The sequence below is a fragment of the Oryctolagus cuniculus genome, chromosome 3, assembly GCF_051225735.1.
Source record: "Oryctolagus cuniculus isolate XC-2025 breed Fujian yellow rabbit chromosome 3, ASM5122573v1, whole genome shotgun sequence".
In the NCBI taxonomy this organism is placed as follows: Eukaryota; Metazoa; Chordata; class Mammalia; order Lagomorpha; family Leporidae; genus Oryctolagus; species Oryctolagus cuniculus.
This window is the reverse complement of record NC_142869.1, coordinates 39,547,419-39,573,718: the sequence shown is the minus strand read 5'-3', so window position 1 is coordinate 39,573,718 and position 26,300 is coordinate 39,547,419. Positions and strand designations below refer to the sequence as shown.

General features: G+C 39.7%; 1 protein-coding gene across 2 annotated transcripts in view; it reads left to right on the top strand.

Moving 5' to 3' along the window:
- The window catches only part of SGO2 (shugoshin 2), a 42,134-nt gene extending 15,834 nt beyond the window's left edge, over window positions 1–26,300 (top strand). For both annotated transcript variants that reach the window (XM_008258943.5, XM_089330109.1), the window contains exons 6-9: window positions 1,399–1,631; window positions 4,054–6,948; window positions 7,999–8,149; window positions 25,675–26,300. In XM_008258943.5, the coding sequence (XP_008257165.4) occupies window positions 1,399–1,631; window positions 4,054–6,948; window positions 7,999–8,149; window positions 25,675–25,690 (3,295 nt within the window). In that variant the 3' untranslated portion in view covers window positions 25,691–26,300. The remainder of the gene's footprint in view (window positions 1–1,398; window positions 1,632–4,053; window positions 6,949–7,998; window positions 8,150–25,674) is intronic.

The window sequence follows — 26,300 nt, the reverse complement described above, 5'->3', positions numbered from 1 at the left end:
ATTTGGGGCTACTTTCTCTACCTCTTTTGTCTGGTATACCCTCCTGTCACTTTACAGCTACTGCAGTTGCCCTGAATTCTGACCTTAACCTCATGAGACTGGGCTTCTTATTTTGGATGTGTGACCAACTGAGCCCGAAAATACTGGGAAATTCCCCCTTCTTCCAAGCCCCATCCTCCTTTTAGCATCTCTCTCTCTCTCTCTCTCTCTCTCTCTCTCTCTCTCTCCATTGACTTCTGGTGTTTGTTTTTTAAATATTTTGTCCATTATTTACATTCATCATTTCTAGTAGGATTGGTTTGATAGTCACTGTTTGGTCATTACCAGAAGCAAAACCCTGTTTATTTTTGTTAACTTGTTTCCATAAGTGTGTAGAAGTTTCTTTTGAGTGGATATTATACTAGTAATTGTCTTTACATTTTTGACATTTTTCTCCCAATAAATTATTTTAAAATGATTTATTTGGGGTGCAAGGCAAAATATTGTTGGTGGAGGATATTACTCCTCATTCTTTGAGTTCAAGGATGTCCATTTATTAAATTATTTTTGTGAGTTTCTGTCTTTTTTACTTCCATAGATTTAACTACCCTAGACATTTGGCTTTGGTTTACAATTGGGTGAGGAGCGTCTGGGCTGCAGGTGTGTAAGGCCTAAGAAGTCATTTGGTCTGGCCCTGCCAAAGCAATTGCAAGGCAGGACTCAAAATTCAAGAAATCTAGAGCAGGATAATTTTTAAGCTGATAATTTTGTGTAGCCCACAAGTTAGGCTATAAATATCCAAATGGCTCTGGGGAGAAAAAAGGTTCCCCACCTCTGGTTTACATGGATGCCTCTTGGAAGCAACTAATTATTATTACATACACAACTATGTATATCAAAGGATCTTCACAAAGTTCAAGTGGAGTGCATATTATGAAAAATTATGCATGAATTGCAAAGTAGTTTATACCAAAATAAATATTTTAATTGGTTTTCCACAAACTTTTTGAAGTTCCATTATAAAATTAAACTTATTAGAAATCAAAGGAAGAATTTCAGATATTTGATTAGACTAATTATAGGAAAAGTATAAATATTATACATGATTATTAAGTATGTTTGGACTTTTATTCATTTCATTAGTAGTTGTCTTCCAGTAGCTTAACTGGTGACTATATGAGTTCTTGTCTTTTGGAGCCATACAGCTATGGGGATGAACAGCATTCCTCTCTCACTCTGTGTTCTGTATTATAAAAGCTACCTATTTCCTTACCCTGAGTGCCTTCACTGGACATGAAAAGGTACCAGAGTGGTTTTGTGCTTGAATCTTAAATGGAATACAACATGAAGTACCTATGCAAGTTTTAAAATCATTTTTGTAAAATGCAAATTCCTCATTTCATTCCCACTTACCTTTAGAGTTCCGTTAACTTCGAATGATGATGATGATGGTGATGATAAAGAGAAAATGCAGAGTAATAAGTCTGTTATATCAAAGACACCACCTGATATTCCCTCTTCAGTATCAACAAGGCAATCTTTATCAATTCACTATAATTTGGAAGAGTTACTTCAGAAAGAAAATAATCAGAATGTGTATGATTTAGATGACTCAAGACATTTTTCTCCTATTGTGGATATACTTCCCAAAGGTGAGATTGTTTTAAAAATTTGTTTTGAGTGTCAGTATTAAATAGTAGCATTCAGGGGGGCTGACATTTTGGTATAGCAGTTAGAGCCCTCGCCTGCAACACTGGCATCCTATATGGGCATTGGTTCACGTCCCAGCTGCTCCACTTCCAATCTAGCTCCCTGCTAGTGGCCTGGGAAAGAGGCGGAAGGTGGCCCAAGTGTTTGGGCCCCTGCTACCCACATGGGAACCTGAATGAGGCTTCTGGCTTCAGCTTAACCCAGTACTGGCCATTGCAGCCATCTGGGGAGTGAAGCAGCGAATGGAAGAGCTCTCTCTGACTCTCCCTCCTTCTCTGACTTTGATTTTCAAATAATTAAGTAAATCTTAAAAGGAAAAATAGTTAACATTTGTCAGATTTTCTTGAGGATAATGATGTACAAATAGTTAATAAGCTGTCTGTTATAGCTAACTTATACCATTTAAACTACTAATGAAAATTTTAACTTAAAACTAAATATTCTCACCACTGTCAGGCCCACGGTAGTTCATACTGTTACTCTGGAAGCAGCAGTGGGCCTGGGGCCAGCGTTCTGTGAGGTGGGTTAAGCTGCCACCTATGATGGCAGCTTCTTGTATGAGTACAGGTTTGAGTCCCAGCTGCTCCACTTGTGATTCAGCTCCCTGTTAATGTGTCTAAAAAAGCAGCAGAAGATGGCCCAAGTGCTTGGGGCTTGGGGCTCTTCCACTCACATGGGGAGACCCTCATGAAATTTCAGGTTCCTGACTTCTGTCTGGCTCAACTCCATCATAGCCATTTGGGGAGTGAACCAACAGGTAAAAGATCTCTCTCTCTCTCTCTTCCTCCCTCCCTCCCTTCCTCCCTCCCTCCCTCCCCCCTCTGCCTTTCAAATAAATAAAATCTTTGAAAAATAACAAGTGGTCTTAAAGAGCTTGTCTTGGTATACTAACTTGTGAATTGAAAGATACCATTTATTTTAGTTAGTTTTGCCCTCTCCTTTCATAGAAAATGAACCTTGGGGAAGGGCGTAGATAGGTATAGTTATAACCAGTTAGTGAAAATTTGATCCTGGTTAATGACCAAGCCAAAAAAAAAAAAAAAAAAAAAAGACGTTTTTGTTTACATGTTATTCTTCAATGATACTCCTGTGGTACAGCCTGCTGTGCTTATGTAATTTTTCATAGATTTTCACATAGGAGTATGTAACCACAACTAAATTGAATTTAGAATTTAGAATTACTAGTCCTTTTTGAAAACTTATGTGAGTTTATGTGTATACATGCATACATACACATGAGTTATATAACTGTTAGTTAGCTATATTATCTAGTAGGCTTTTGATAGTAATCCTTTTCAAAGTTACCACTATCATTTAGGTTCACCTGCTAGCCTCCTTCTATTCTACAAATACATGTTAATGACTCGACTGTTTGGTTGTACTCTATTCTAGGGTTGGGGCTCAGGCAGAGTGAATTCTCCATAGTATACTTTTTTTTTTTTTATAAGAGTTATTTATTTATTTGTTTGAAAGGCAGAGATACAGAGAGAGAAGGAGAAAGAGAGAGAGAGATCTGCCATCTGCTGGTTCATTCCCCAAATGATGACAATGGCTGGGGCTAGGCCAGTCCGAAGCCAGAAGCCAGGAGCTTCTTCCAGGTCTCTCACTTGGGTATAGCGGCCCAAGTACTTGGGCCTTCCTCTGCTGCTTTCCTAGGCACATTAGCAAAGAGCTGGGTAGGAAGTGGAGCAGGCCAGACTTGAACCAGTGCCCATATGGATGCTGGCACTATAGGTGGAGGCTTAATCTATGCCATAGCACCAGCCCATTATAGTATACATTTTCTATAGATAGAAATGTATAATGTGATTTAGGAATACTCTGATCATTTCTAATTTTCATCACATAGATTCTTAGTAATGTGAGATCTGAACAAAATACGTCGTTAGAAATCCTTTCTAAAAGGAAGACCTTTCTCTCTGTCTCTCTGTCTCTCTCTCACTGTGTAACTCTGCCTGTCAGAAAAAAAAATCCTTTCTGTGAAACAGCTGTATTTCTTTTTTTTTTTAAAGATTTATTTATTTACTTGAAAGTCAGAGTTACACAGAGAGAAGAGGCAGAGAGAGAGAGAGAGGTCTTCCATTCACTGGTTCATTCCCCAGATGGCTGCATGGCCGAAGTTGGGCCGATCTGAAGCCAGGAGCCAGGAGCTAATTCTGGGTCCATCTTCTACTGCTTTCCCAGGCCATAGCAGAGAGCTGAATCAGAAGTGAAGCAGCCAGGACTCGAATCGGCGCCCATATGGGATGCTGGCACTGCAGGCTGTGGCTTACCACTGGCCCCGAAACAGCTGAATCTCTAATCTAATTTGTTTAAAGTAACTTTTTACTTATTTCATGAATTTCATTTTCCTTTATTTTATAGAAAGTTGTTCTTCCTCGGACCAAAATTTCAAGAGTTCTCTAACAAGTGGGATGAGAAATATCGAGTCAATTGACCAGAGAAGGGATAAACAATCTCCTAGTAACGTGACGGAAAGGAAGAAGCGTGGGTCATCACGGGGGTCAGTCAGACTTTCTGTAGACACTCCTTGTGCAACACATTTAGATGAACAATGCATTTCAACTCCAGAATTAAATCTGAAGAAGGATATAAATGATGATACTCATGAAGCAAGTATTGACACACAAAGAACTAAACTATGTCTTCCTTGCTTATCATCTGAACCTGCAAGGGAACCTAATGCAGAGTGTGTGAGTCAAATCCAGGATAATAATGACTTTCAACTGCAGAAAACAGTGTATGATGCTGACATGGAATTAACTACTAGTGAAGTCAGCAAAATTGTTACAGTCTCAACAGGCACCAAAAATAAAAGTAATAAAAACACGGAAGGTTGTCAAATGAGACCTTTCAGAAAAGTGAAAGATCCAAGCTCTGAAAAAAACAAAGAAAGATCAAAGAGAAAACGTAAAAATAGTTCAGATATGGATATTGAGGAAAAGATTGAAAACATACCAAAAAGAAGATCTGTTGTCCTGGATGGCCAAAGGAATTCCCAAGACCCACATTTTACCTTCGATACTGAGCAACTGGCTCAAGTGAACACACTGCAGGAAATAACCCTCCCTAATAACTTCAACCCAGATGACAGACATAATACACAGTGTAATAAAAAGAAGAAAAGAACACATGTAGCAAATGGAGAAGAGGAAATATACTCTTTCTCTCAAAGTTCAGATCAATTCCTGCAGGAGAGTAAGTTTAATATGGGTCAGAATTCTATAACTTGTAATAAAAGTAAAGCTTCTAGACAGACATTTGTGATTCTTAAGGCAGAAAAAGGTAACGTATTCCCAAAGCAAAAGGATAAAGAAGACATTTCCAAAAACCTAGAAGGCACAAATGAATTTGAAGTAGCATGTGTCTCCACCAAAGATAATGGAAATTTAGGTGATTATGAGACCCAGAATATGTTGGATTTGGAAAGGTGTGTCACTGATATGCAGCCTGCTCAGCAAAATGAATCAAAAGTGAATAAACTTGGATGTAAAGTAAGTAGGAAGACAGAAATAATTTCTGAAAGAAACCAAATACATGAGAATGATAAAGATTTGAACAGCCTAGAAAATGGTAACTTTTTCTTTCAAACCCAAGACAATAAAGAAACCATCTCCAGGAATCTAGAAGTTTCAAAACGATTTCACATACCTGCTGTTCTTACTAGGGACAATGGAAATCTATATGAATATGAAACCCAGAATGTGTTGGATTTGCAAAAGCAGATCACCGACATGTACCCTGTTCAGCAAAACGAATCTAAAGTTAATAAGAAGCTTAGGCAGAAAGTAAATCGGAGAACAGAAATAATTTCTGAAGTAGATCATTTAAATAATGACAAAAGTGTGCATTGCCTAGAAAAGGATAATTATTTCTTCCCAACCCACAAGGATAAAGAGATCATCCCTGGAAACCTGGAAGACCCAAATGAATTTCAAACATCTGTTCTTCCTACCAAAGATAGTGGAAAGCTTTGTGATTATGAGAGGGTGACAGAGCATGCCCATGCTATGCGATCTGCTTGTCAAAATGATTCAAAAATAGTTAAGAAGCTTAGACAAAAGGTATATCGAAAGACAGAAGTGATTTCTACAATGAACCAAATGCAGGAGAATGATGGCGAACGTGCGCATGACCCAGGAAAGGGTAACAACTTTTCTCCAACCCAAAAGGATAAAGAAACCATTTCTGGAAATGTTCAAGTCACAGATGAATTTCAAACAGCTGATCCTCCCACCAAAGGTAATGGAAATTTATGTGACCATGAGACCCAGAATATATTGGATTTGAAAAAGCATGCCACTGATAGGCAACCTGCTGAGCAAAATGAATCAAAAATAAATAAGCAGCTTAGGCAGAAAGAAAATCGGAAGATGATAATTTCTGAAATGAACAGAATATATGAGGGTAATGATAAAGATGTGCATGCTCAAGAAAGCTATGTAAAAGACCTTGATTTTAAAATAAATAAGTCTAAACAGAGACTTGACCATCAAGACATGAACAGTGGGCACTCTATGGAAATAAACAGTAATGAAAAGGAAAATAGTCATCAAATTTTAGATCCATACAAACTAGTTAACAAGTGTAGGAAAAAATCAGGCAAAGTAAAGAACGTTTTGACAAGAGATAAGAATAAACCACCTGTGGAGTCAACAGAGTCTTCACAGACCTCTCCCCCCTTAGAATTTCATTTGCAAAACATTAATGAAGCAGATGCTGTTGTTGGAAACCAAACTGAACAACATAATAATGAGAACGGAAGTTCAGCACCTCTGAGTAAAAAGAGAGAGACTCCCTTTGCAGAGAGGATAACAGAAGGAGAGTGCAAGGTGAAAAAAATAAATAAAGGGACTTCCAAATCAAAGAAAAGAAAGACCTTTGTAGTTCCTTCTCCAGATGGCCATGAGGTGATGGGGTTAATACTTGACTCTGTTCAAGGCAAGTCAGTTGACTGTGAACAAGCTGATAAGGAAAACTATTTGGAGAATGAGAAAATGGTCAGAATTAAGCCAGACTTTTGCACAAAGGTGTTTAAATCGTTTTCTCAGATTTATTCACCTAACATAAAAGATTCTTCCTTTCACACTGTTCATGAGGATTCTACACCTTTGGGTATTTCTTCTACTAAAAATCTGATAATAAAAGAAAATTTTGCCCTGGAAAGCTCACCAGTTTTTCGAGTAAATAATGATGTGCATGAGAAGGTGAAAGAGATGAAATTTAAGGAGAATCAGACAAGGAAAAAATCAGGAATAGGTAAGTCAATATCCAAAGCAATCAAGTTTTAGAAGTCTAAATACATTTTATGTAGCCAGTAAAGCATTTCCTGTTATAACTAATAATTTTGTGGAATTTTAAGCAACATATAGTGGTGTAATGTAATCTAGAAATAGCGTTAAGGAATTTAAAGGAAGTTTACTACTTTGGGGAGAATAACTGTAAGAATATCTTGAACATTTATGATAAAAAATTGATGTTGCGGCTGGCGCCGTGGCTCACTAGGCTAATCCTCCGCCTTGCGGCGCCGGCACACCGGGTTCTAGTCCCGGTCGGGGCGCTGGATTCTGTCCTGGTTGCCCCTCTTCCAGGCCAGCTCTCTGCTGTGGCCCAGGAGTGCAGTGGAGGATGGCCCAAGTGCTTGGGCCCTGCACCCCATGGGAGACCAGGATAAGTACCTGGCTCCTGCCATTGGATCAGCGCAGTGCGCTGGCCGCAGCGCGTAGGCCGCGGCGGCCATTGGAGGGTGAACCAACGGCAAAGGAAGACCTTTCTCTCTGTCTCTCTCTCTCACTGTCCACTCTGCCTGTTAAAAAAAAAAAAAAATTAATGTTGCTTTACCGCAAAGTTGTCTGATATGAGGGTGCTTCAGAAAGTTCATGGAACATGGAATTAAAAGTTTGAGGCAAAAACAATTCAAAAAAATCAAATAGTTCACGGAAAATTTATATTATAAAACAACTGCATCTGCTTTTAGAGTTTAGGATGTGTTTGAGGACTGTTGAGCTATCTTTCTTCACTCATGGCGCCTTTCAGAGAGGGAGGAGTAGTGGGATACATGTTTAATAAATGCAGTAGTTTGTGTGATTCTGTTGAACCATGAAGAATTTGTATCAGCCTATATTTTATTTCAGAATAAAATATCAGAGGCTTCTTTGATAGTTTGTTTCAAATTTTAAGCCTCTTTTCCTCTCAAATTGCTAAGTTTTAAAATCTGCTGGCAGTGATTTGTAAATCATTTTAAATCCTCTATTTATTTCCATATTTCTGTATAGACTTCCATAAATAACTGAAAAATATTTTTCCCAGGTGCTAGAACATTACAGGACTTGACAAATACAAGTTTTGTTTCATATGACACTGCTAAATCTGAAAATGTGTTAGAAGATCTGTCCTCAGAGCTGCCAAGCCGAAGGAGGAAATGTGCTCCTATCTCTTTAAAAGAGCCAAGTCTCAGAGGGTAAGTATTTCCCTGCGTTCAGGATGCTATTACAAAATGCATGCTTTTAAGAAGCATCCCACCTGAATTAGAATCTGATCATATCTGAATATTAGTAAAACCTCGTTGACGTGTAACAACCATGGCAGATCTGGATAGATTTGAAGAAATGTATTCATTGAACAGGCTTTTCTTTTTTTTGATCTGGACTTGTTGACATAGATCCAATTGGTTCTCAGTCCTACTACTATTATTTTTAAAATTGTAACTATGATTTTTTAATTTGTTGCCTATGCTTTGCAAACCACTGTTTTTTTATCTTTTGCACCCATTTGTTTATTGCCAGCTTTGTTCCCTAGAAGAATTCAGTGTGAGTTAGATATTTCCAGTGACCTTTGGCTTCAAAGAATAACAGTTCTTTTTCTTTGTTTTGTTAAGCTTCAATTATATCCTGGTAGGCACTACTTCCGCCCCATTTATCCGTTTATCAAATTTAATAGTTATCAGCATTTTGCCATATTAGCTTCATCTATTATTTGTTATAGTATTTTTGAAGTAAAATCCCAGGGGCCAGCATTGTGGTGTAGTGGGCTGCTCCATTTCTGATCCAGCTCCCGGCTGGTGCACTTAGGAAAACATCTGAAGATGGCCCAAGTACCCATGTGGGAGACCCAGAAGAAGCTCCTGGCCCCTGGCTTAGGCCTGGCCTAGCCCTGGCCATTGTGGCCACCTGGGGAGTGAACCAGCAGATGGACAATCTCTTTCTCTGTCTCTCCCTCTATCTGTAACTTTGCCTCTCAAATAAAATAAAGACATCTTTAAAAAATAAATAAATAGAGCAAAATCCCAGTAATTTAATTTCTAAAACTCTTCTCTATGTATCTGAACATAAGAACTTAACAAAGTTCTTACAGAACTAGATAACAATTACCACATCTAATGAAATTATCAATAATTCCTTACTGTCATTTGATAAATGATCCCATTGAGTTATCTCAAAAATGCCTCTTTACATGTGTTTCATTCAGAATTGTGATTTTGAGGTAAATCAAGTAGCATATTTCAGATTTTATCATATTTGGGACAGTATTTTCTATAGGATAGAGAAAAATATTCTAAATTTTCTCTTCCTTTCAGCATTTCAGTTGTTTGCTTCTTTTGTATTTAAAGACGTTGATAGTTTTGAGAAGTATTTTAAATCAGTAACCAGCAGATGGCAGTAATGCAAGGGTGGGTGAACAAAGAAATTCAGAGTGAAATAAAGGATCAAGCGCTTTCTTTAAAAAAAAAAAAAAACAGCTTTATTGAAATATTGCATATCTCTCTTTATTGTGACATGCCATACATTTCACCCATATAAAGGGTATAATTCAGGGGTATTTAGTATATTCATAAATACATGCAACCATCACAATAATTTTAGAACTTTTTTTTGTAAGATTTATTTATTTTATTTGAAAGTCAGAGTTACACACACACAGAGAGAGAGAGAGACAGAGAGAGAGAGAGAGAGAGAGGTGTCTTCTATCTGCTGGTTCACTCCCCAGTTGGCCGCAACAGCTAGAGCTGAGCCGATCCAAAGCCCGGAGCCAGGAACTTCATCTGGGTCTCCAACATGGGTGCAGGCGCCCAAGGACTTGGGCCATTTTCCACTGCTTTCCCAGGCCATAGCAGAGAGCTGGATCAGAAGTGGAGCAGCTGGGACTCGAACTGGCGCACTTGCTGCACCACAGCGTTGGCCAGAACGTTTCTTCACTTCAAGAAGAAATCCTATGCTATATCGTTTAGCTTTGCCCTCCAGCCTCCGAGACCTAGGCAACCATTCATCTGTTTCCTTTCTCTACATATTTCACTATTCTAGGTGTTTCATATCGAAGGAATCATATAATATGCAATCTTTGTGATTTCTTTCATTAGTATAATGTTTTCAAAGTCATCCATGCTCTTGTATGTGTCAATAATTCATTCCTCTTTTTGACTAATAATATTCTACTGTGTATATATGTATATATATATCTATATATCTCACATAATTTTGCTTATTCAACTGTTGATGGGCTTTTGGATTGTTGCCCTTTTTTGGCTATTAATAATACTGCTATGAAAAATCACAAATAATTTTTGCACAGTAAATTTTCCATTCTTCTTAGGTATATATGTGGGAGTGGAATTTACAAAAGCATATAAGGAGGGTCATCCTAGTATGGTATCTCTGTCTTTAATAAATTGAGGAACTGCAGGACTGTTTCATATTCCCACCATGTTCTCATAGCTGTCTATGAGGTTTCCTATTTCTCTTCACCTCACCAATACTTGTTATTGACTTTTTCATTCTATCCATCCCAGAGGGTGTGAAGTGCTATCTGTTTTGGTTTTGATCTGCGGTTCCCTAATGCTAATGGTGTTGAGCATTTTCTCATGTGTTTATTGGCCATTTCTGTTTGTCTGTCTTCCTTGGAGAAATGCCTGTTGATCCTTTACCTTTTTATCAGCTGAGTTGTCTTTTTATTGACTTACAAGTTAAGCTCTTTATCTTGAACTAGTTTTAGATTTACAGGAAAGTTGCAAAAATAGTATAGAGGTTGATCAGCATTCCCCTCTGCTTTTTAAATATTTATTTATTTATTTGAAAGTCAGAATTACAGTGAAAGAGGGAAAGACAGAGAGAGGAGAAAGATCTTCCATCCACTATTTCACTCCCCAAATGGCTGCAACGACCAGGCTGGAGCCAGGGTCTTCAACCGGGTCTCCCACATGGGTACTGGGGCCCAAGCTCTTGGACCTTCCTCCGCTGCCTTCCCAGGTGCATTAGCTGGGAGCTGGACAGAAAGTGGAACAGCTGGGACTCAAACCGGCGCCCCAACTCAATGCTGGCATTGTAGATGGCAGCTTAACCTGCTACACCATTGTGCTGGCCCCATCAATGCTCCTTATTGAGATTTCCCTAATTTTCACATCTTATATGCCCACAGTACATTTATAAAAAGTGGAAAATTAGCATTGGCACAATAATATTAACTAAGCGATAGACTGTCACTAATATCCTGTTCTTTCTTGGGGTCCTGTCCAGGGTTCCATCTTAGATTTAGTTTTTGTTTCTCCTTAGCTTCCTCAAACCTGTGCCATTCCTTTTTTTATCGTGCCTTTGACCCCACTGAACAATACTAGTCAGTTATTTTATAAAACATTCCTCAGTTTGAGTTTGTCTAATGTTTCCTCATAATCATAATGTGGTTATGCTGGGCAAGAATTCCACAGAAACAAGATATTCTCGTTGCCTCATATCAAGGATTCATCAAGTCATTGTATCATATCCTGGCAGTGTTAACCTTAATTACTGCATTACCATGATGTCTGCTAGGTTTATTCACTGTAAAGTTACTATCTTTTCCTTTTTACTTAATGAACATTGGGGGAGAAATTTTTAGTCTATGGATCCTGTTCCTTAAGCTTTCACCCACTAAATTTAGCATGCATGAGTTGATCTTTCCTGCAACAGTTATTTCTGTGGTGTTTGATCAATATTGACTTTCTGCTTTCATCTTTCCTTTAACATTAATTGGAATTCTTCTATAAGGAAGAGCATTATATTATTTTTATCAGTCTGGGCTCTATTTTATTCTGTAGGTGAAAATGCAATACTGTTGATCTTTTTTTCATTGTTCAGGTTATTTCAACTTTATTTTGTAAAATATTGCATTTATTTGAAAGGCAGAGACAGGAGATCTTGCATCTGCTGTTCACTGCCCAAATGGCCAAGATGGCTGGGGCTGGTTCAAGCTGAAGACAGGAACCTGGAACTCCACCCAGATCTTCCATGTGGGTGGCAGGGTGACCCAAGCACTTGGGCCATCCTCTGCCGCTTTCCCAGGCGCATTAGCAGGGAGCTGGGTCGGCAGCAGAGCAGCCAGGACTTGAACCAGCACTCTGGAACAGGATGCCAGTGTCACAAGTGGCAGCTGAATCCACTGCACCACAGCAGCGGCCCCCTTCTAGCTTTAGGTATTGGGAATTCCTTCGGATCGGCTCCTGTCTCCTTTCAGTGAGCGAGTGCTTCCTCACTCACTTTCTGATACACAAGATATTCCCAGCTCTTCTTAGTGTTTCTCCTGTCCCAGCTCCAGAATCAGGCACTTCTTCAGGAAGCCCAGTTTCCTTGATTTGAGAACTTGTTAAAAACCAAGATCCGGCACTGCGTAGCTTCTGTTGTGCTGTATTCGTTATCTGTTGCTGCACAACAATATTACCATCAACCTGGTGGCTTCAAACAGCACACGTTTATTGTGTCTCAGTTTCTGTGGCCCAGGAATCGGGCAAGACTCAGGGGAGTCTCCTCTTGGGGTCTCTCAGCGCTGCGGTCGGGATGTCCTCCAGGCGGATTGTCATTCGGAGAGTCTACCAGCAGACATCCTGCTTCTGAAGTCACACAGGATTGGTTTCTCCATGGTTGTAGGATAGGAGGCCTCGGCTTCTTGCTGTTCACAGCTCCTTGCTGCATGTGCCTCCTTCCCAACAAGACCACCTGCTTCAAAGCCAGTTATGGGAGTGCCTCTAGGGCTAATCTGCTAGGAAGAATGACAAGTGCTGTCCCTCAGAAGCGAGCTATCCCATCACCTTTGTCATAATCTGTTAGGCACAAGTCACAGCTCCTACCTTCCTGCAAGGTGAGGGGTCATAACAAGGGCGTGAACAACAGCAAACTGAGTTTTTTGGTTTTGTTTTTTAAAGACTTATTTATTTGAAAGGCAGAGTTACAGAGAGGCAGAGAGAGAGAGAGAAGTCTTTCATCCTCTGGTTCACTCCCTAAGTGGCTGCAATGGCCAGAGCTGGGCCAGTCTGAAGCCAGGAGCTTCTTCTGGGTCTCCCATGCCAGTAAAGAGGCCCAAGGACTTGGGCCATCTTCTGCTTTGCCAGGTCAAAGCAGAGAGCTGGATTGGAAGTGGAGCAGCCAGGACTCGAACCAGTGTCCATATGGGATGTCAGCACTGCAGGTAGAGTCTACTTGCTACGTCACAGTGCTGGCCCCAGGCTGAGGTTTTAGGGGGTGCCTTCTTAGAATCTGTCCACCACAGCTGTGGTTGCCATTAGGCCCTCTCAATAGACAACTGGAAAACATATATACGTATAGTAACCCACTTAGACATATGTTGTTTTTTAAAGATTTGTTGATTTGTTTGGCAGAGTTACAGAGAAAGAGATCTTTCATCCTCTAGTTCACACCCAAAAATGGCCACAATGGCCGGGGCTGGGCCAGGCTGGAGTCAGGAGTGAAGAACTCCATTCTGTCTCCCGTGTGGGTGGCAAGAACCAGGCACTTGGGCCATTTTCCACTGCTTCTCCAGGCCATTAGCTGGGAACTGGATTGGAAGTGGGGCAGCCAGGACATAAACGGGTGCCCCTGTGGGATACCAGTGTTGCAGGCAACAGTTTTACCTGCTACACCACGACACTGACCTGGACATACACTTTTATGTTTTTAGTAAAAATCATGAATTTATACTAATATCTGTGATTCCAGTCTGTTTCCACAGCATTCGTTTTAGCCTTCCTCCTTTGCTTATTCGTAATTTCTTTATCCCCATGGTTCTGATTATAAAATATTTACTTATTTTATTAAGTTCTAGCATACACGTAAAGTAACTTTAGAATTGTTAATACATATTCCTATGAGAAACATGTTTCATAACTAGGTTATAACATCTGGGTACAGTTCTTTTTGTGTTAGGTTAGTTTTCTTCTTCCATATCTTCTTCAGTGTAGTTGTATTATTCATCTGTAATTTGGTTAGGTTAATTTGTTATTGCTTGTTTTACATTATACCAATAATACATATTCTATCAACAGTGTGTTAAAAAAACTGTGTTCCTCTAGCCTCATCAACAGAATATATTGTCACAGTTTTTAATTTGTGCATAGTAAGAAATGGTTTCTCAGTGTTATTTAATTTTCATTTCTCTATGAGTTTAAATATTTTTCTGATTTGCTTGTGGGCCATTATATCATTTTTTGGTTTGTTTATGTCTGTTTCTTAAATTTCAATTGAATTTTTGGTCCTTTATCTCTCGGATAATCAGAATTATTTATATATTAGGGATATTAGCCCTTTATAGTATATGTTGCCAGTAAGTATTTTTTCCAGCTTATTTTAAATTCATTTTTAGCCCAGGGTCTTGAGTCTTTTTGCATATACTAACTTTTATATGTATTTTGGGGGCATCTAATTGTAAACTTTTTATTCCATCACAATGGTCTACTTTCTTACAGAGGCCTTATATAGTTTGTTTTGATGTCTTTTAGAGCTACATTTTTCTTTTTCATTGTTTCCCTGGTGATTCTTGAATATTTGTTTTCCTGTATTAGCTTTAGCATTTATTCATCCAGATTACAGTTTCATACCCATGGCACTTTTAACGTTTTGGATCTAATTTAGATCTTCTTTGTGAGAGGCAACTCCGTGCACTGTAGAATATTCAGTGGCCTCGCTGCTTGTCCCCTAGATGCCACCTAGATGTCAGCAGCATGCCCTTGCTTGTAACAAGCAAAATTGTCTCCAGGGGTGGGCTTTGGGTTCACAGGGCTACATCACTGCTGGGGATGCCCTCATCCCATTTTGGAATGTTGGTTTGAGTCCTGACTATTCCACTTCTGATCTAACTTTCTGCTAATGCATCTTGGGAGAGAGCAGATGATGGTTCAATTACTTGGGCCCCTGCCACCCATGTAGGAAACTCAGATGGAGTCCAGGCTTCTAGATTGGGCCTGGTCCAGCCCTGGCTGTTGTGGGCATTTTGGGAGTGAATCAGCAGTAAATGAAAATAAACATTTTTTAAAAATGTTTCTGCATTTCAAATAAATAAATAAATCTTTAAAAAAAAAAAAAAAAACTCCAGGCCAGTACCACGGCTCACTAGGCTAATCCTCCACCTGCGGCACCGGCACCCCGGGTTCTAGTCCCGTTGTTGATTTAACAATTGGCACTCTTATTTATGACGTCAGCAATCACCCGAGACTCTTGCTATGAGCTGTCCAGGCTATGGAAGCCCCTTGAGTTCACCGACTCTGAACTTGTTTAGTCAAGGCCGTATCACAGTGGAGGTTCCTTCCTCCCTTCAGAGAAAGGCGCCTCTCTCCTTGATGGCCTGTTCCTTCTGCTGGGGTCTTGTTCACCAGGATCTTTCATTTAGATTGTTTTTTGCCCCCGTGTCATGGCTTTCCATGCCTATGAGACTCTCATGGACCTTTTAGCCAGATCCGAATGTCCCAAGGGTTGATTCTGAGGCAGGAGTGCTGCCATTCTATGAGTCTGCTGTGAGTCCTGTTTCCCCCACAGGATCATTCTCTCCCTTTTAATTCTATCCTTCATTATTTGCTTACACTGGTCTTATTTGTGAAATCTCATCAACACATACCCTATCTTTTTGATCGGTTGTGTATTTATACTTATCACTTTACCAAGTGCGCTGGCATTGGTACCTGCCTCCTTGGTAAGATTGAGTTGAAATCCCCTGGCACATTTCTAGTTCCACCATTGGAGATAAGTCCGAGTGAGCATGTGCCAACCTATATATCTCCTCTGTCTCTTATTCCCACTCTTATGTTTAACAGAGATCACTTTTCTGTTAATTTTTAAATGCCTAAGAATGATTGTGCATTGATTACAGAGTTCAACCAGTGGTCTTATGTAGAACAAACAGAGCAACAACAACAACAATAAAAATACTAAAAGGAATAAAATAGTAAGTTGTTCCTCAACAGTCTAGACAAGGGCTGCTCATGTCATTGTCTCTCATAGTGTCCAGTTCACTTCAATGGGTATCATTTTAGATGCTCGTTTAGTTGCCATTGATCAGAGAGAACATACATTTGTCCCTTTTGGACTGGCTTATTTCACTCAGCATGATGTTTTCCAGCTTCCTCCATTTTGTTGTAAATGCCCAGATTTCATTGTTTTTTACTGCTGCATAGTGTTCCATAAAGTACATATCCCATAGTTTCTTTATCCAGTCATCCATTGATGGACATTTAGGTTGATGCCATGTCTTAGCTATTGTGAATTGAGCTGCAACAAATATTGAGGTGCAAATGGCTCTTTTTTTCTCCCCTTTAATTCCATTTGGGTAAATTCCAAGGAGTGGAATGGCTGGGTCCTGTGATAGTGCTATATTCAGGTTTCCGAGGACTCTCCAAACTGTATTCCATAGTGGTTTTACCAGTTTGCATTCCCACCAACAATGGATTAGTGTCCCTTTTTCCCCACATCCTCACCAGCATCTGTTGTTTGTTGATTTCTGTATGTAAGCCAATCTAACCGGAGTGAGGTGAAACCTCATTGTGGTTTTGATCTGCATTTCCCTGATGGCTAGGGATCCTGAGCATTTTTTCATGTGTCTGTTGGCCATTTGGATTTCCTCTTTTGAAAAATGTCTGTTAAGGTCCTTGGCCCATTTTTTTATTGGGTTGTTTGTTTTGATTTTGTGGTGTTTTTTGATCATTGTGTAGATTCTAGTTGTTAATCCTTTATCTGTTGTGTAGTTTGCGAATAACGTCTCCCATTCTGTTGGTTGCCTCTTCACTTTCCTGACTGTTTCCTTTGCTGTAAAGAAACTCTTCAATTTGAGGTAATCCCATTTGTTTATTTTATCTTTGATTACTCGTGCCTCTGGGGTCTTCTCCAGGAATTCTTTGCCTGTTCCAATATTTTGAAGGGTTTCCCCTATGCTCTCAATTAGTTTCATGGTGTCGTGGTACATCTCTAGTTCTTTGATCCATGTTGAGTGGTTTTTTGTATAAGGTGTAAGGTAGGGGTCTTGCTTCATACTTTGACATGTAGACATCCAGTTTTCCCACCACCATTTGTTGAAGAGGCTGTCCTTGTTCCAGGGGTTGGTTTTAGGTCCTTTTTCGAATATGAGTTGGTTATAGATGTTTGGATTGATCTCCGGTGTTTCTATTCTGTTCCATTGGTCTGTCCATCTGTTTTTGTACCAGTACCAGGCTGTTTTGATTATAACTGCCCTGTAGTATGTCTTGAAGTCTGGAATTGTGATGCCTCCAGCCTTGTTTTTATTGTAAAGGATTGCTTTAGCTATTCTCGGTCTCCTGTTTCTCCATATGAATTTCAGCATCGTTTTTTCTAGGTCTTTGAAGAATGACTTTGGTATTTTGATTGGTATTGCATTGAACTTGTAAATTGTTTTTGGGAGAATGGACATTTTGATAATATTGATTCTTCCAATCCATGAGCATGGCAGGTTTTTCTGTTTTTTTGTGTCGTCTTCTATTTCTTTCTTTAGTGTTTTGTAATTTTCATCATAGAGGTCTTTGACATCCTTGGTTAAATTTATTCCAAGGTACTTTATTGTTTTTGTGGCTATAGTGAATGGAATTGATCTTAGAAGTTCTTCCTCGGCCCTGGTATTATCTGTGTATACAAAGGCTATTGATTTCTGAGCGTTGACTTTGTATCCTGCTACTTTACCAAACTCTTCTATGAGTTCCAATAGTCTCTTATAGGAGTTTATTGGGTCTCCTATATATAGTATCATGTCATCTGCAAATAGGGATAGTTTAGCTTCCTCCTTTCCCATTTGTATCCCTTTAATTTCTTTTTCTTGCCTGATGGCCCTGGCTAACACTTCTAGGACTATATTGAATAGCAATGGTGAGAGTGGGCATCCCTGTCTGGTGCCAGTTTTCAATGGAAATGCCTCCAACTTTTCCCCATTCAATATGATGCTTGCCATTGGTTTATCATAGACTGCCTTAATTGTGTTGAGGAATGTTCCTTCTAACCCCAATTTGCTTAGGGTTTTCATCATGAAAGGGTATTGTATTTTGTCAAATGCTTTCTCTGCATCTATTTAAATAATCATATGATTTTTGTTTCTCAGTTTATTAATGTGATGTATTACATTGATTGACTTTCAAATATTGAACCATCCCTGCATACCAGGGATAAATCCCACTTGGTCTGGGTGAATGATCTTTCTGATGTGCAGTTGGATTTGGTTTGCCAGAATTTTGTTGAGTATTTTTGCATCTATGTTCATCAGGGAGATAGGTCTGTAGTTTTCTTTCTCTGTTGTGTCTTTTCCGGGCTTAGGAATTAAGGTGATATTGGCTTTGTAGAAAGAATTTGGGAGGATTCCCTCCCTTCCAATTGTTTTGAATAACTTGAGAAGAACGGGGGTTAGTTGTTCTCTAAATGTCTGGTAAAATTCGGCGTTGAAGCCATCCAGTCCTGGGCTCTTCTTTTTCGGTAGTGTGTTTATTACTGATTCAATTTCTTCCATGGTTATGGGTCTGTTTAGACTTTCTATATCTTCACAGCTCAGTTTAGGAAGGTTGTATGTGTCCAGGAATCTATCCATTTCTTCCAGGTTCCCCAATTTGTTAGCATACATCTCTTTGTAGTAGTTTCTGATGATTCTTTTTATTTCTGTTGTGTCTGTTGTTACATTTCCATTACTATCTTTGATTTTACAGAGGTGGGTCTTCTCTCTCCTTTTTTTGGTTAGTTGGCCAATGGTGTGTCGATTTTGTTTATTTTTTCTAAGAACCAGCTCCTGGTTTTGTTGATCTTTTGTATTGTTTTTTTGGTTTCAATTCTGTTTATTTCTTCTCTGATCTTTAGTATTTCTTTCCTCCTTTTGGATTTGGGCTTGATTTGCTGCTGTTTTTCTAAATCCTTGAGGTGCATGGAGAGTTCATTTGTTTGGTTCCTTTCCAGCTTCTTGATGTAGGCACCAATTGCTATAAACTTTCCTCTTAGCACTGCTTTTGCTGTGTCCCACAGGTTTTGATAGGTTGTGTTATCATTTTCATTTGTTTCCAGAAATCTTTTGATTTCTCTTTTAATTTCTTCAATGACCCACTGTTCGTTTAGGATCATGTTGTCCATTCTCCATATATTTGCATATGGTGTAGAGATTCTTGGGTTGTTGATTTCGAGTTTCACTGTGCTATGGTCTGAGAAGCTGGCATGGTATAGTTTCAATTTTTTGAATTTGTTGAGGCTCCCTTTATGGCCTAGCATATGGTCAATCCTAGAGAACGTTCCATGTACTGGGGAGAAATATGTGAACTCTTTGGCTGTGGGGTGGAAGGTTCTGAAGATATCTATTAGGTCTATTTGGTCTATAGTGTCAGTTAACTCTGTTGTTTCCTTGTTGAATTTCTGACTGGTTGATCTGTCCATTGGTGAGAGTGGGGTGTTGAAGTCCCCTGTTACTATTGTATTTGAATCTATATCTCCCTTTAAATCCTTTAGTAATTCTTTCAGGTAGCCAGGCGCCCTGTAATTAGGTGCATATACATTTATAATAGTAATGTCTTCCTGTTGGATAGATCCTTTAATCATTGTATAGTGCCCTTCTCTGTCTCTTTTAATAGTTTTTATGTTAAAGTCTATTTTGTCTGATATCAGGATGGCCACACCAGCTCTTTTTTGATTTCTGTTAGCTTGGAGTATCTTTTTCCATCCTTTGACTTTCAGTCTGCATGCATCTTTGCTGATAAGGTGTGTCTCCTGAAGGCAACATATAGATGGATTCTCTTTCTTGATCCAATCAGCTAGTCTATGTCTTTTGGTAGTAGAATTAAGACCATTCACATTCAGTGTGATTACTGTTAAGTACTGTCTTTTCCCATTCATGTTTCCTAAACGAGCTGTTTATGTATTTTGAACTTTGTTTGTAGGTTACTCTGCATTCGCTTTTTTTTTTTTGTAGTGAAGTTCTTGTTTTTGTATTTCTGTGTACAGCATGTCTTTGAGCAAGTGTTGTAGGGTTGGACGCGTGGATACAAATTCTTTCAGTTTCTGTTTGTCTTGGAAGATCTTTATTTCCCCTTCATTCATAAATGATAGCTTTGCAGGGTATAGTATTCTAGGTTGGCATTGTTTGTCTTTTAAAACTTGAAATATATCATGCCATTGTCTCCTTGCCTGTAGTGTTTGTGATGAGAAGTCTGGGGTGAGTCTGATTAACTTACCCCTGAATGTGATTTGTCGTTTTTCTCTGGCACATTTTAGGATTTGTTCTTTGTGTGTCACTGAGCTGAGTGTTGCCACAATGTGTCGCAGTGAATTTCTCTTCTGGTCTACCCTGTTCGGAGTCCTGGTTATCTGTTGAATTTGCCTGTTGTTATCCAGCTGCCTTTGCTTGAAGTTTTCTGATATTATGTCATTGAAAACACCTTCCAATCCATTCTCTCTTTCCACCCCCTCAGGGACTCCTATTATCCGAACATTACACCGTTTGATTGAATCTTGTAGGTCTCTGACCATATTTTTAAATTTTTTAATTTCTTCTTCCTGCGTTTGAACTGACTGTATTATTTCTGGAAGTTTGTCTTCGAATTCTGATATTCGGTCTTCTATTTCATCTGTTCGATTTCCAAGGGATTCCACGGTGTTTTTTATATGGTCAATTGAGTTTTTCATTTCCAGTATTTCATTCTGGCTTCTCTTTAGGATCTCTAATCCTTGGGCTTGTTTTTCATTCAGCTCTTGACACTGTTTCTCATTATTTCTAAGTATTCTGGTTATTAATTTTCTGAATTCTTTTTCTGGCATAGTTTCAAAGTCTTCTTCTTCTTCAGCCTCTGTTATGGTTGGTTTAGCCTGCTCCATTGGCGAGTTTATATGTTCTTCTATATTCTTATTGTGGGTTTTTGTTTTGTTTTTTTGGCATTCTGTCTGTGTGGTTTTTCAGGTTGATTTCCCTCTGCTATGGGCTGCTGTGAGTCTGTACCAATATCCAGTGTAAGCAGGCTGCTCTGCCTTCTAGAGTTTTTTTGTTTATTTTTTGCTTATTTATTTATTTATTTATTTTTTGTAACTTGAGTGGGCTGGTGTCAGGGCTTTGAGGTGCCAATCTCCGCCCCTTGGGGGGCCGGTTTCCTTGTTCCTATGTTTGCCCTTACGTGTCTGTGCCTGGGTTCGTTGGTCAGCCACTCTCTTTCACTGCACCTCCTGCGTGAGGAGTGTCAAGAAGCTCCAGACCACCTTTGGACTCCGCCCCTGTTGCTTCCTCCTTCGGAGCAGAGGCCAGCCTCCTTTAAGCCCGGATGTAAACAAACAAGATGGCTGCACTCTGCCCACTGCAGCTCTGATTGTGGGTTGGGCGGTCCTAAGGATCCTGGCGTTATTGATCCCTCAGTTTGTCCCCCTGGATTCTGCCCTCTTCCCCTGGGCGCTATTCAAAATTTTTTTTTTTCTGGTAACTTGAGTAGACTGGTGTCAGGGCTTTGAGCTGCCCTCCCTCGCTGCCCGCCCCTGCGCAAGAAGTGTCCTGTTGCTCCACTCCACCTTTGGGCTCTGCCTCCGAAGGTTAGTGCGGAGGCAGAGGCAGTTCTCCTTTAAGCCCAAATGTAAACAAACAAGATGGCTGCTTCCCGCCCGCTGCAGCTCCGACTTGGGGGAGGGATCCTAGATTGTTCAGTCCCTTCAGACCCCTGAATCGCTCACTCTTTCTGCAGGCGCTACTCATTCTGTTCCGTTTTCTATTTCCTCCCCCACTCAGTCGTGCGTGTCTCAGTGTCCGTCCCAGGGTGGGTTGGGTGAGTGGTGGCGGCGGCAGCTGCTGCTACAGCGGTGCGCCCTGTCTCACCTCGGCTTCCAGCGCTGGTGCGTACACACTCCTGCTAGTGTCCTGCTCCTCAGGCGTCCGTGCCCTTCTCGCAGGTCCACCCCGTCTCTCCCCATTTCGGAAGAGCTTCCCTTTCTCCGAAACTACAAATTCTCACCCCTCTTTGAACCTTCCCTTCCGGGACCATCGGTGTACTCCCTCCCTATTCCGCCATCTTGGAACTTCCTCTTCTCAATATTCTGTTTTGTTTGTTTAGGCTTTTTTGCTATAATGGGGGCAGTTTTGATTATTTGTGTTTCTGTAGGAAGTTATTCATCTAGATTTTCAGATTTATTTGCATAAAACTCTGTAAATGTTTTTCTGATTGAGCATGTAATTTAATTGTAAATAACTTTTCTTTAAATGATTACTTCACATTTAAATTTTTAAAGATTTTTGCCCTCTTTTATTTCTTGATCAAATTACATAGTAGTTTGTCTTATTTTTTGCAAAAAAAAATTGGACTTTGATTTATTATTTGGCTACTGTTTTTCTGTTCTCTGTTTCATTAATTCCTGCTCTATATTTATTATTTTCTTTTTTCTTTTGAATTACTTTTTATCTTTCAGTGTTTTGGGGCTGGGCATTCAATTTATTATTTTTATTCTTTCACTTATATAGCTAAAGTATTAAGTAAAATTAATTTTCCTTTGATAAATATTTTATGAAAATATAATAGATTCTAATATATAGTTTTTAACTATGTCATTATCTGATAATAAATATTGATATTTTAATTTTTCTCTTTATTTAAAAGTTGATACGAGCCAGCGCCGTGGCTCACTAGGCTAATCCTCCGCCTTGCGGTGCCGGCACACTGGGTTCTAGTCCCGGTCTGGGCGCCGGATTCTGTCCCGGTTGCCCCTCTTCCAGGCCAGCTCTCTGCTGTGGCCAGTGAATGCAGTGGAGGATGGCCCAAGTCCTTGGGCGGGCCCTGCACCCCATGGGAGACCAGGAGAAGTACCTGGCTCCTGCCATCGGATCAGTGGGGTGCGCCGGCCGCAGTGCATCGGCTGCGGCGGCCATTGGAGGGTGAACCAACGGCAAAGGAAGACCTTTCTCTCTGTCTCTCTCTCTGCCTGTCAAAAAAAAAAAAAAAGTTGATACGAGGTTTTTTAATTTCCAGGAGATGGGTCTACCTGTTTTTTGTTTTTGTGCATAAATTCTGAATTTATCACATGTGATTAGAGACAGTGTATATATGTGTGAGAGGGAGAAAGATGTGTCTGCATTATGGAAGTTACAGGTATTTTCTTTGTTACCTAATATATGGTTAGTTTTTGTAACTATTCTGTGAACATTTGAGAAAAATGTTTCCTGTATATCAGGGTGTAGCATTCAATATATATTCTGTATGATTTATTCTGTCTTCTGTATCTTTATTTTGTTCACTTGATCCGTCTTACGCTAAGCCTCTTGTATTAAAATCTGCTTTGTAGTTCTGTATCTCAATGTATCTCCTGTAGTTTTTGTTTTAGGAAGTAGTTGCTCTGCTATTTGATACATAAGAATCATAATTATTATTTTATATTTATTATAGATTATGGTTTTTACTATTAAAAATGCCCTCCTTTGGGATCTTCCTGATAACTCCTGCCATTCCGATCACTTCATATAAACAAGCACCTTCAATCAGGGCCTACTCTTGTGGGGGCTACTCGAAGCTATGACCTACTGCTGCATGCCAGTTCCAATTCAAAAAAGAAAAATGGCAGCCAATTGTCTCAATATTTGTACTGAATGCTTCTTAGGATCTTTGTTTTTAAGTTTTTCACAAGCTAATTCTAGTTACCCAGTGGTATCCTATTGGCTCAGAACAGGGAATGGTCTCTGTTCTCCATCTAGCCTTTATACCTTTTAGAGTTGGGACCATGTGCATGTATTTCCAAACACAATCACACACATACAATGTAAAGAATAAATACAACACCACTTCTTGCAACATGATGTGCTAGGTGCTATGGATCAACCAACTAACTGAGAAAAAAAAACTACCATGTAAAATACTTCAAAACAAAATTATCTTGAATATATCTGTTAGCTAGGAGGAAAGTAAGAAAAGCTCAGAACAGAAACTAAATGAGAACAAGAACCCAGAGAGGTAAGGCGAGCCTGTGGGCTTTTGCCTGAGGGCATTTGTCTAACTAGGCAGACCTAAGCACTGGATTCACAGCTTTATGAGGCTGGGGACAGAAGACAAATCCCAGGGTTTAGCTAAAATGAAAAGTCTGATAGTAGATCCCCTTCAATAAGGTTGAGCTACTCTCTCAGTAGAGCAGCAAACTAAAAATAACCTTCCCACTAGCTTTTTGAGCCCCAGTAGAGAATTCTGGTGCTGAATTTAAGAGAGAAAAAAAAAAAAAAAAAAAAAAAAAAAAACTCGACAATTCATAACCAAAATCAGGGCCTCGTGCAGATTGCAGCTAGACTGGAAGCACAGACCCACCAAACTGAAGAGTGAGTATCAGCAGTCCGTAAATTGTGCCCCTGTTGCTTGTCAGGTTCAAATGTAGATATTTTCTAGGGGAGCCGTCTTTCATCTCCTGCTTCAACACATCTTCCACAGCTAAAGTTCCAAAGGAAATGAACATGGACAGCTCACAGCAAGGAAAAACACTACATGCACAAGGGAACTAGGTACCAACCAGCAGACATAATCAGTGTCAGAATCAGGTACAGGGGCCGGCACTATGGCATAGTGAGTGAAGCCGCCACCTGCAGTGTCAGCATCCCATATGGGTGCCGATTCGAGTCCTGGCTGCTCCACTTCTGATCCAGCTCTCTGCTGGGAAAGCAGTGGAAGATGGCTCAAGTCCTTGGGCCCCTGCACACTTGTGGGAGACCCAGAAGAAGCTCCTGGCTTCGGATTGGCGCAGCTCCAGCCATTGCAGCCAACTGGGGAGTGACCCAGAAGGTGGAAGACCTCTCTGTCTCTGCCTCTCCTTTCTCGGTGTAGCTCTTGACTTTCAAGTAAATAAATAAATCGTTAAAAAAAAAAAAAAAAAAGGTGCTGAAAATGAAATGAATGTGAATAAAGACATTCAATGGAAAAAGCCAATCACCAAAAAGCACTTCTACAGTCTGATTTCTTTGTTACAAAGCAAAATGTAGAGGCCTGCGCTGTAATACCACATCCCGTATGGGTACCGGTTGGAGACCTGGCTGCTCCACTTCTGATCCAGCTCCCTGCTCCCTGCTAATGCACCTGGGAAGGCAACTGAAGATGGACCAAGTGCTTGGGCCCCTGCACCCATGTGGGAGACCCAGAGGAAGCTCCTGGCTACTGACTTTGGATCAGCCCAGCTCTGACTTTTGCGGCCATTTGGGGAGTAAATCAGCAGATGGAAGATGTTTCTCTCTCTCTCTCTCTGTGTGGGTGTAGCCCTGCTTTTCATATAAGTAAATAAATCTTAAAAAAAAAAAAAAGTCAAATGTAGATAAAACCACACAGTATACTTTTAGGAGTGGAATACACAGGTGGTTAACACCAAGGAAAAGCAAAGGAGTGATTAATGCGATTCAGAGTGGTGCTTCCTTCTTGGGCGAGAAGAGGCTGTGCATAGGAAGGGCCACAGTGGAGGTTCCTGGGGTTTCATTTCTTAACCTTGGTGCCAGGCATATGAGAATTTATTGTTTTCAATTATACATTTTCATATATTATGTATATGCTAAAGTTTATAATAACAAGGAAATATGTGGTAAAACATGTAATGTATGCAATCTATGTTGGTTATTTTTTCTGAAGCCTTGTTTACAATTCTATCAGAGTATTTTGGATGTGTGGCAAAGCCTTTGGCTTAAGGAAACTACTTTTCTATTGGTATGATGCAGTGGCAGTTTTCGTCTCCATCCTTCACAGTGAAAGCATTACTTTTGAACTGTTATCATTGTTAATTTCCCTCTTATTCTACTTTGCAGGAAGATGAGAAGATGAGATGAGATTTGTGGATTCTGTGTTTTTTTCTGAATTCTCGGCATGAGTCAGAACAGAAATATAACAAGGAAGATGAAACACTTGATGGAAAGTGTTTTGTTGTTTTCGGCCTTTTCATGGATTGTTGATTTACCCATTCTTATGTTTATATATATCTGTGCATAAAATACTATTTTGTAATAATAATAATAATAATAATAAACTTTAAAGATCCTTTCCATCATCCTGTAAGTTATCTACCTTCTCATTTAAGTCTTTCTCACACCCTTTAGCTCAACAATAGCTATTAACCTTTTAACCAAATAAATGTATTAATCAGTACCTTTGCTTTGGTTATCTTGTATACCAAACTATCTTGTTTTGCTTTGTTTTTGAATGAATATATATGTGAGGGGCTGGTGTTGTGGCATAGCAGGTAAAGCCACCATCTACAGAGGCCTGCACCTGCATGAGAGACCTGGAAGAAGCTTCTGGCTTTGGATCGGCACAGCTCCAACCATTGCGGCCATTTGGAAGTAAACCAGCGGGTGGAAGACCTGTCTCTCGCTGACTCTGCCTCTCTATAACTCCACCTATCAAATAAATAAATAAAAATCTTTAAAAGGTTTTA